A 10,881-nucleotide genomic window follows, 5' to 3' on the forward strand; every position below is an offset into this window, starting at 1 on the left:
TCTTGCCAACAAGATCCCGGATACTTTCGATGCTCGACAATAATGGAAAAACTGCACATCCATCAAAATGATCCGTAATCAAACCAACTGTGGATCGTGCTGGGCTTTTGGTGCCGCTGAGGTCATCTCCGACCGCATTTGCATTGTGACAAAGGGAGCCCGACAACCAATTATTTCCCCAACGGATATGCTTGATTGCTGAGGGGAATACTGCGGTTATGGATGCGACGGCGGATATTCCATCCAGACTCTCAGATGATGGGTCTCCAATGGAGTTGTCACTGGGGGAGATTACCAGAGAGATGGTTGCTAACCATACCAATTCTGCAACTCTGCAAGATGTCCTAAAGCCGTGACCCCGAAATGCGCTTTGAGCTGTCAATCCCAATACAATACGGAATACGCAAAAGACAAGAACTTTGGTGAAGCTGCACTTTCCAAGTGCAAGTGATTTTAAAACGAGCTATCATTCTTTTTAGGATCCTCCGCCTACTATGTTGGCCGGAACTTTTCTGTTATCCAAACCGAAATCATGACTAATGGACCAGTTGAAGCTTCTTTCACAGTCTATGAAGACTTCTACATTTATAAGAAAGGAGTATACCAGTACACGGCCGGAGAGGTTCTTGGAGGACACGCCATCAAGATTATCGGATGGGGAACGGAGAATGGAACTGATTACTGACTCATCGCCAATTCCTGGGGAACCAAATGGGGAGAAAACGGATTCTTCAAGATTCGTCGTGGCGTCAATGAATGTGGAATTGAAAATAACGTCGTCGCCGGAAAAGCCGACGTGGATACTTTGTGAAATCGTTATGTGATTTCGAGTAATAAATGAACGTTTAAACTAAAAATTTGTTTTCAAGTAATTCTTATCAGACTGGAATCATTGATTTTCTGAATTCCCGAGTTTTCTGAATTTTGCGGTATCTCGTTTTTTGAAACTTCAAAAAAAGGATCGGAAAAATTAATTGAAACAGAGAACATCCATATCAGAGTTATTCTTACAGTGTAACCAAAATAGCAATCATGTCATTTGAATACCTATTGTATATTGAAATACTAATTTTTATTAGAAAACCTTCTGGAATCATATCAAAATTTTTATATTCGAATGTTAAAAGAAGCTTTTTAATTCTGTAACCAAAAATAAATATTAAAATTCATCTCTTCTAGAAATTCCCGTTGCTCTGCATCCCGCCTTTTTTCCTTCACATATCACCTGATGAATTATGAAGGAATCTTAATGTGAAAAAAGGGGCGGAGTATCCTAGGGGCATATCTTGGTGATTTTCTTTGTGCCAATTAGGTCGATAATCAGATGTATGAAATATCATTTACGATTGCTAGCTGAAAAATGAAATTAAAACTTTTTTGTGAACATCCGGTTAACTTAGAAGCTGTTGGAGTTTTTTAAAATAAATTTTTGGTCAGAAGAGAAAATATAGGGAGATTGTTGAAAACGACGACAAAACACACATTAATTTCTACTGATTCTTATCATTTAACTCTTAAACTCTACTCTCCCTCACAGCTCAAAAATTGTTTTTCGTTTTCAAATTGAGATTTTGCAGAAAGTACACTTTCCCTGTTGGTCAAATTTTGTAGAAATTAAATTGTGAAATTCCGGTTAAGATGCTTTCCTGAAACAGTTAGAAATCGACGATCAGAATTTAGTAGGAAGAGCAGAATAACAAGAAGAGAGTCGAAAGATCGAACCGGAAAAAGATTTGGTATAAAAAGGGGCAGTTCGGGAAAGAAGGCATCATCTCGATCAACTAACAACAATGATGGTAAGTAGCAGTGTGTCCTTTCGACACGACTTCGAGAAATTTTTCGAGGAATTCCTCGAGGAATTTTTCGAGAAATTTTTCGAAAAATTTTCGAAAAATTTTTTGAGACGATTTCATTTTGAACACTAGCTAGCTCGGCAGCTAGGCGTATTATACGTAAAATTATGAGAGGAATCTGGTATCGGTTGCCGAGCAAGAAAACTAACACAGAAAAAGTTATTTTTTGGAGCAGAAAAAACCATACTTGCTAAATCCCGGCCCAGCCCGGGTAGACCCTGGCTGCGGCACGGGCCCGGGCTGGAGAAAAATTTTCCGCCTATTTTATGTGCTAAAGTGGCTTTGATTGTGTTAAGCTTGAAGAGAGCGTTCGAATGGTGGTAAGATGAACTTTCTAGCATAAAAATGAACCAAGTTATGATGAATGGAAGTTTTAGTGGCTCGGGACGTCTTCAGGATTCTGGGCCAGTACGTATTCTGAAGATCAGAAGGCTATCTCTCTTCTGAAATTTTTTTCAAGGAATTTCTCGAAAAACATTTTTCGAAAAAAACTTTTCGAGGAATTCCTCGAGGAATTTTTTTCGAAAAATTTTTTTCGAAATTTTTTTTTCGAGAAATTTTTGTCGAAAATTTCTCGAAAAAGGCATTTCTCGAGAAATTTATTCTCGAAAAGACACACTGGTAAGTAGTAAGAATTCTCAAGAATCTACTTTCAGTTTTTTCAGAAGATGTTTGTCTTTGCCGCACTGGTGGCAGTCACTTTTGCTGTCGTCCCAATCGATCTGAAATCCGAAACCCTCACCGGAAAAGATCTTGTCGATTATGTCAACTCTGCCCAATCCGATTTCATCACTGAGCATGTCGATGTTTCCGAGGAATTCATGAAGTCCCGTGGGATGAATGTCAAATACGCAGCTCCTCACTCCGATGAGATCCGTTCTACCGAGGTCAACAATGTCCTTCCTTTTATCCCACCCTCCTTCGATTCCCGTACCCGATGGTCCAACTGCACATCTATCGAAATGATCCGTGATCAAGCCCAATGTGGATCCTGCTGGGCTTTTTCAACTGCTGAGGTCATCTCCGACCGCATTTGCATTGCTACCAAGGGAACCCAACAACCGACCATTTCCCCAACCGATATGCTTGCCTGCTGTGGAAATTCCTGTGGTGACGGATGTAAGGGACGATACCCAATTCAAGCTTTCCGATGGTGGAACTCCAGAGGAGTGGTTACTGGAGGAGACTTCCGAGGATCTGGATGCAGACCATACCCATTTGCCCCATGCATTTCCTGTCCTGAAGAAAAGACCCCAACGTGCTCCTTGAGCTGTCAATTCGGATACTCAACAGCCTACGCTAAGGACAAGCGCTTTGGTTAGTTGTAACATTTTGAGAAACTCTAAAGGTATTGTAAATTTAAGGAGTATCCGCATACGCTGTTGCCAGAAACGTTGCTGCCATCCAAACCGAAATCATGACTAATGGGCCAGTCGTGGGCGCTTTCACCATGTACGAGGACATGTACAAGTACAAGAGCGGAGTCTACAGACACACTGCAGGAAGGCTTCTCGGAGGACACGCCATCAAGATCATCGGATGGGGAACTCAGAACGGAATTCCATACTGGCTCATTGCCAACTCTTGGGGAGCTAACTGGGGAGAGAACGGATTCCTCAAGATGCGTCGCGGAGTCAACGAATGTGGAATTGAGAGAGCTGTCGTCGCCGGAATGCCCAGAGTTTAACTTTTTGAAATCATTTTTGTCCACTAATTAGCAATAATTCGTAATAAAAATTCAATCATTCCATGTCTGAATTAGTAAAATGAAATTTTTGAGCATTGAAGTTGGAAGACTGAAATTTTTTCCAGTTGGAAGACTGAAATTCCGAAAAAACTGATTTTTCATGAACCGCTGAATCAAACCTTCGCTTCCAATCCAGTATTTTACTAAACTCCTGCCTGAAATTTTCAACGAAACAAGATGTTCTCTCTTCTGGCTCTTATCATGAAATTCATAAACTTCACTCTTCTAGCAGCTCACCACGTGTTTTCGTTTCGAATTGGAGATTCTGCAAAAAGTACAAATGTCCGGGAGTTGAACTTGTAAAAAATGAACTGTAACTTCAGGCGAATTCCGAAACTGATAAGCGTAAAACAAGAGGAAGAGCAGAACAACATAAAAACAGTCCAATGGCTAAAAAACTGCTGGTCACCTATGATCCCTGTGAGTTAACTAGTTAGAAATATCTCAATCGGACCCAATTTTTTATCTTAATTGTTTTGTTATTCCACTTTCTTCTTATGACACCACCATACCAATTTGACTGGGTAGATCCAAAATTATAGGTTTTTTTTTTTGAAAATTCTGATGTCTGAAAAGTTTTTTTCCCAATTTTGATTATTTTCCTATTGAAAATGGAAAAAAGCAGTTATGAAGAGTCAATTGAAAATGTGCAAAATGTTTTGATGTAAGTTCAGAAAATTGAGAGAACTTTAGGAATTTTGGAACAATTAGAGAGCAAACTCTGGAATTCTTGAAATTCCAGCGCTTGCAAAGAATTAGGGTTTTCCAGTTGGAAGACTGAAATTCCGAAATTTCAGAAACTTAAAAATTAGGAAACTCATCAACTTTCAAAATTTGTGATCATAACTTTTTCTTTCCAGGCGTCTCGAAAACAAAACATTCCTCATTCATTTCGTCCTCAACCTTTTATCAATCGTTATCAACTTCTTCCATCTTATCGTTCTCACCCAAAAAACTATGCGAACATCTTCTATAAATATCCTAATTAGCGGAATCGCAATTTGTGATCTTTTTACAATGTTCACATGGGTTTATAAATATTTGAGTTTGGCAGATTTGGAATACCCCGAGTGGTAGTTTTTGGAAAACTTTTAAAAATATTAAAGGTATTTTTTCAGCATCACAGCAACTTCTTTGATTAAAATTTACATGGACGTCACTTCCTGGTCTTCTCAGTACCACTTCAGACGGACTACGTGTTGGCTGGGAATTGTAATGGCGAGTATCCGTTATGTAATTATGAGCAGAATCTCTGACGTGAGGTAAATTTTCGAAAAAATCGTCTAAAAATTCTTCAAATACAATTTTCAGACATTTTAAATGGGCGGATCCAAAAATGGGATATATTCTAATAGTAATCGTATTTGGATCTAGTGGAGTTCTAACGGTGATATGGCAATGGGAATGTCAGGTTGTCGAAAATCGTAACTATTCGCTTGTGGCAAAGTATGACAAATTTTTGAAATTAATTTTTGAAAGGAAAATTACTTTCCAGCTGTGCCGAGCATCAAGAAATAAACGGTAACTACAAGTTTTCTGTAACTTTGAGACCATTTGCAAATCTTGGGCATTATGTGATAGTAAGGACATATTTTATATTGGATGCTACACTGTCAAATGTGAGTGTCGATTTACTTTTTTTCAAGTTTCATAAGTTGAAAATTTTCTTGAATTTCATAATTTATACTTTTCTAACTTCATTCAGTTTACCGCAAATACTATAGAGCGCCACACAAGTCGTTCACTTTAAGCTCATATAATTCATTTCCTATAAAAGATATCAAAAAGTGGCCAATTGGCAAAATTTTTATCGTAATTTCATAAAATGTTGCCAATTTACCGCTTTTTGATATCTCTCACCGGATGAGTTGACTCAAGTTGGGAGTTAGGATGGCGTTCTATTAGAGTGTTTACGGTGCATTTAAAATTTACAGTTCATCCCATGCATCGCATTTCCAACTCTGACTTTTCTTCTTTTTCGTCAAATTCAAAAAATTAATGAGACTCGAGAAACCATTCGAAGAAATAGTACAACAACTGAAGACAATGAAGAAAAGTATGTGCTCAGTGTAAAATTGATCGTTTTCATAACAATCAATTTTTTCATTGCCGAAGCTCCGATCGGAACAATTGCAATTCTGAAAACTTTTCTGGAAAGAACTGATAAGTTATTGTAAGTTTCCAATTAAAAAAAATTCTTGTTTTTTTGTCTGGTACTGTATTATTCTGATTCAAAAAACAGGAGCTGTGTAAGCAACGCTGGTGGCCGTGACCGAAGATTCCACAGCGACATTTACCGTAACCTAAGAATATGTTTCTGGGAGAAATTTTTTTCTCGCTTTTTACTGTTTTAGGTTACGATAGTTCTCGTTGTGGGAATTTCGACCAAGGCCACCTTGTTTCTCTTTCACAGCTCCCATGTTTGTAACAGAAAATATAAGTTTCTTCAAAAAGAATTTCAGTCGACTTTCCTCGGACCTCAATGTTTATTTTGTTATTGTCCCAACGTTGAATTCAATATTACACCCGATATCTTATATTTTTATGTCTAGTCAGTATCGGGAGACATTGAAATCAGTTCTTGGAGGAAAACGAAAAAGTGTGATTTCTGTGCAACCCAGATTGAGCAGTTTTGTGTCTACTCCGGCAATGTGTGTACCATGATAATACTTGATCATATTATCCGTGAATAATGTTCTTTTTCCAATTTTTTCTTATATTTTTTGTTTTTCATGTAATTCAAAAAAATAAATAAATACTTTCTATTAAATTGGTATGTAATTTTTTGTCTAGTACGCCCACCGTCACACTTGGAAAAACATAAAATTTTCAGTGAGAAAAACAAATTACAGAATCTAAACTCAATTTTTTTCGGTAATTTTTAGTGAGTAACAAAACAATTGTTGTGCTCATTTTTCTTTTTCTCTATTTGGAAGTAAAAATATATGGATTCTGGAATTCATGGCTTTCAGAACTTTTTGAAGTAGGTGTTTCGAAATAGTCGCGAAATGATTAGTTCTAGAAAAATGAAAAAATTGATTAGATGATTTGGGACATTTCGCAACTAGTTGGTCTAGAGCGACACGTTCTAGAACCGTTGCGAAATGACCAGTTCTAGAACGCCCGGTTTTAAAATTTACAATCGATTACCGTATTTTCAGCCACATTGCTCATCATCTACACCGGGCAAACTTCATATGCAGTTTCATTTCTGTAATCATCAATATTTTTCATTTTATAATTCTATCAAGAAAATCAATGAGAACCAGCTCCACCAATGTGATAATGATTGGAATTGCAATTTCCGATATTTCCACAATGCTCAGCACAATTTATAAACATTATTTTCTAGTGGATGTTGAGAGCCCAGAGTGGTATATTATGAGAATATGTGAAAAACTTCAAAAAATTTCATAGTTTCAGTGTCACCGCTTCTGTACGGTACAAGATATACTTGGATCTTTCGGCGTGGACATTTCAGGATCATTACCGACGGTGTAGCTCTTGGTTAGGTGTTCTAATGGCAATTGTTAGACTTTTCGTTATGAAAACGATGCCAAATTCTAGGTTTCATTTATTTTTCAATTCTAAGACTTTGAACCCCTGTTTTTAGGTACGGTAACTGGTCAAAACCGAAAACTGGATGTTTTTTCACATTATTGGTTTTTTGTGTCAGCGCAATGTTATCAATATTTTTTGTCTCTAGAAATCAGATTGTGGAAAATAGAGCCTTCCCATTGCCTTTAAAGTGAGGTTTTAGATTGAAATGTTTTTCCAAATTCAATTTCCAGCTGTGCCGAATACCAGGACATCAACTCCAGACCTCCATTTTCTGTAATTTTAACTCCATTATTTTCATCTTCAAATTTCCTTGTTCTACGTATTTTTACCATGTTCGATGCCATTGTGACCAAGGTACTGTAGGTGTCACATTCATTTTTTCGGTGGAAAATAGTCGTTCTTGATGTCGTGAAAAAAAAATTCGAAAATTCAATTTCCAGCACTTTTTTGACATGAGGTTTCAAGACAAATTGAAAAATTCTGGAAATTCTTTAAACAAAAAAAGTTTATTTAACAAATTTTTCAGTTCATCCCTTGCATTGCGTTTCCTTGTTTTACTGTATTTCTGATTCGAGAATTACGAAAATTCCATAATCGAGTTGTTATGAATGGAAGAAAACAAAGTGTCGTTAATGGGGAGAAAAATGATATTACAACGAAATTGATTGTTTTCATGACGTTTGCATTTTTTATCGCTGAAGCTCCATTGGGAACTATTTATTTAGTAAAAGTGTTTTCCAATAGAGATGATGAGATTTTGTAGGTTTTATCATTGGTTTTCTGAATCGATTTTTTTTCAGCTTATTTTCCGTTGACATTATTATCTATTTTGTAACATTGAACACATTAAACTCAATTTCACATTCAATTTTTTGTATAATTATGTCCAGTCAGTATCGAAACACAGTTCGCGAAATTATGGGAATTCAAAGGAGTGCGAAGTTATCAACTGCAAGAAATAAAACTAGTGTAGCTTCTGTACATGATGTTAAAATGAATTGAATAAAGAATTTCAGACATATTTGAAAGACAGAAAAAAATGAAAAAAAACTCAAAGATTTCAACATCATAAAAATGCAAATATCAGATAGTTCTATGTTCAAACCCCCCAAGAACTTTTAAAAAACCTTTAATTTTTATGACATAAAAACTATTAAAAAGTTATGTTTGGTTTTTAAAGGTGGAGAGACAGGAGATTTTACGGGGGATTTTTGGAGCCAGAGTATGCATTCTACCGTAACGGTGTACAACGCTTAATGCCACTCTGCGTACAGCTGTCGTCCTCGCGTTTCGGTCGGCCTAATGAGCCGCGTAGCTCAGTCGGTAGCGGCGCCGCACCCTCAATCCTCGCCTCCACAAGTTCAACTCCTCGAGGGTCGTATGTAAACGGAATTTCGAGAAAATTATTCTTTTCATGCCCCCCCCCCTGCCTTTGAGGAAAAACTCGAATTTTCTTGAACATCTCGAAGTGCCAGTCAGATAAATTTTCTTCAATTTATTCGTGCTACGTAACACAAAAAGTCGTAAGATTTTTTTTGAATACCAAAACAGAACAGGTGTAAAAGTTAGTTTCACTGGTCGTGCCGTTTGACTCAGAGGTTTCACCAATTTTGGAATTACAAGTTGGTGTGTTTTGTTTCCAAAAAATACTGTTGAAAATGAATCTCACCTTATATTCCAATACAACACTTCTGGAACCACCGAGAACTTTGAAAGAACGTTTTTTTCTTTTAATTTTCGTCATGTTCTCAACTTTTCAATTTTTGGGCAGGCTTTGTGACAAGCGGGTAATTAGTAATTTTTAGTTTTAATTTTACAAATTTATTCCAGAAACTTATCTGGAAAACGTTTCCTCATTTCTGTCTTCTTATGACTTTTATCCCTATCACTCATATGGCATTCTTGATTGTCAATACTTTTCGAAATCTTCTTTTTACTAGTAAACTGGGTGTAGACGAAATTCTATGGAGGCTTTTACCAGTTATTATAACCTGTTATCCGATTTTATTTTTTCCACCCGTCCCATTTTGCATAACAATGGTTTATTCCATTTTTCTGAATATTAAGATGGCGCCAGGAAAACATTTATTTGGGCAAAGAGCCACAAAGTAAGATTTTCGAAATTTTGAATTTCTGAGTTTCTGAAAATCTGAAATTCCGAATTCTTCTGAGTTCATATGTTTTTTCAGGAACAAAATCCTGATTGTCATAATTGCAATTTTTTCGGGAATCTATTATATTCGAAATAACAGAGGCGAACGGTGCCTCGTAATTTCTATCAATTTCGATGACCACCCTTCCTTGGTAAGTTTTTTTTCCCTCAATTTTTTTAAAACAAAAATGACTTTTCCAGCAACTAGACATGCTAAAATACCTACCGGTTCTCATAACAACTTTGTATTATTCGAGGCGCTTATACTTTTTCAAATCCGCCAAACGGCCCATCAAAGTTTATACCACGGAATACATCAGAATGATTTATATTGCATTGTTTCTTTTGGTTTTTTATGTGAGTGTGAAAAAGTCAAAAAATATTCTTACGTCTGATACTGTATGTGTAAAAAATGAGATATTTTCAGGTTTTAACACTTCCACAAATCCTTATATCTTTTCTCACTCACCATACAAATTTTTATTCATATCCAACTCGTTTGTTGGGATTCCAAGAATCGTGAATTTTGAGTTATATGTTCATTTACGCAGTTCCTCTGGCAAAATCCCAACGAGTCATAAAATGGTTTAATAGGATAAATATTCATCCAAATGGTTTTTGAGTAGAAATGATTTTTTCGTGTTCCTTCTTTTTCCTTTGAGCATTGTTTTTATCAACCTAATTTGTCATCATTGTTGAACTTTACAAAAAATCAAAAACTTGTTTCTTTGTACCCAATCTTCCCATTTTGCCTGACGATTTGTCATCATTTTTCTTTATCATTCCGCATACTGTATAAAAGTATTGCTTCGATCATCACACAATCCAAAAATGATTATTGTTTTACTATTATCGTTATTCATCTTCACGGACTCTTTTAGAATCCTGGTATATTCCCCAGCGTTTGCCGGTAGCCACACAAATTTTATGGCTAGAATTGCAGACACTTTAACGGAATCTGGACATAATGTAACATTTTTGTGCCGATTTTCGATGAGGCTAGAAGTGATCAATTGGGAGTGAAGCTTACGAAAAATGTCATTGTCATGGAGGTATTAATATTGAAGTATATATTTTCCAGAAGTTTGAGATACAGAAAAGATCACCAGTTCAAACTTTGCTGATTGTACTATTTGCACCATTTCCTTAGTCGATCTCTTTTTGATAATTTTCCCAGGAAACAAGATAAACTGGCTTAACATTAACATTAGGTCCCTATGATTCGAAATTTCCCCCTATGATTCGAAATTTCAGAAAAGCGAGGAGATGAAACTGGACCCTATCACGGTTGACAACATAACTGCAACTTACTGGCATATCACTGTGAATTCCAAAGGGGGTCATTCACTTTTCGAACCAGTTCACAAGCTAACTGTACAAAGTTGTCGAAGCCTGTTCAGTAATTCTGAACTCCTAGAGACTTTGAGAGCCCATGAATACGATGTTGGAATAGCCGAACCATTAATGACTTGTAGTTTGGTACTTTTTAGACATCTGAAAATAGAAAAAGTGATCCTGGCTAGTTCCTGTCCAAATTATGATTCTGTAATGGCAGCGATGGGTGAGCC

The 10,881-nt window shown here is 36.5% G+C and overlaps 5 protein-coding genes across 5 annotated transcripts; all 5 read left to right on the forward strand.

Annotated features, from left to right (window-relative positions):
* Positions 1 to 539: 539 nt before the first annotated feature.
* CBG24860 lies at positions 540 to 824 on the forward strand (the record flags this gene model as incomplete). Its single annotated transcript, XM_002648501.2, has 1 exon — positions 540 to 824. One exon carries the CDS (start codon positions 540 to 542, stop codon positions 822 to 824), a length of 285 nt encoding a protein of 94 aa, XP_002648547.2.
* Positions 825 to 2,521: 1,697 nt separating this feature from the next.
* Positions 2,522 to 3,540, forward strand: CBG24861 (the record flags this gene model as incomplete). The annotated part of the gene is made up of 2 exons (XM_002648502.1): positions 2,522 to 3,170; positions 3,218 to 3,540. 2 exons carry the CDS (start codon positions 2,522 to 2,524, stop codon positions 3,538 to 3,540), a joined length of 972 nt encoding a protein of 323 aa, XP_002648548.1.
* Positions 3,541 to 4,211: 671 nt separating this feature from the next.
* CBG24862 lies at positions 4,212 to 7,924 on the forward strand (the record flags this gene model as incomplete). The annotated part of the gene is made up of 12 exons (XM_045241097.1): positions 4,212 to 4,264; positions 4,461 to 4,673; positions 4,719 to 4,862; positions 4,912 to 5,046; positions 5,096 to 5,219; positions 5,535 to 5,773; positions 6,153 to 6,251; positions 6,762 to 6,974; positions 7,024 to 7,167; positions 7,214 to 7,348; positions 7,392 to 7,515; positions 7,688 to 7,924. 12 exons carry the CDS (start codon positions 4,212 to 4,214, stop codon positions 7,922 to 7,924), a joined length of 1,860 nt encoding a protein of 619 aa, XP_045091427.1.
* An 895-nt stretch (positions 7,925 to 8,819) lies between these two features.
* On the forward strand, positions 8,820 to 9,836 carry CBG24864 (the record flags this gene model as incomplete). The annotated part of the gene is made up of 5 exons (XM_045241098.1): positions 8,820 to 8,948; positions 8,992 to 9,269; positions 9,414 to 9,465; positions 9,515 to 9,670; positions 9,741 to 9,836. 5 exons carry the CDS (start codon positions 8,820 to 8,822, stop codon positions 9,834 to 9,836), a joined length of 711 nt encoding a protein of 236 aa, XP_045091428.1.
* A 308-nt stretch (positions 9,837 to 10,144) lies between these two features.
* CBG24865 lies at positions 10,145 to 10,873 on the forward strand (the record flags this gene model as incomplete). The annotated part of the gene is made up of 2 exons (XM_002648506.1): positions 10,145 to 10,282; positions 10,568 to 10,873. Coding segments are annotated over 2 exons (444 nt in total), but the record flags the coding sequence as incomplete, so codon positions are not given.
* Positions 10,874 to 10,881: the final 8 nt, after the last annotated feature.

The sequence above is a fragment of the Caenorhabditis briggsae genome (genome assembly GCF_000004555.2).
Source record: "Caenorhabditis briggsae AF16 supercontig from assembly CB4, cb25.NA_239, whole genome shotgun sequence".
NCBI classification, from domain to species: domain Eukaryota; kingdom Metazoa; phylum Nematoda; class Chromadorea; order Rhabditida; family Rhabditidae; genus Caenorhabditis; species Caenorhabditis briggsae.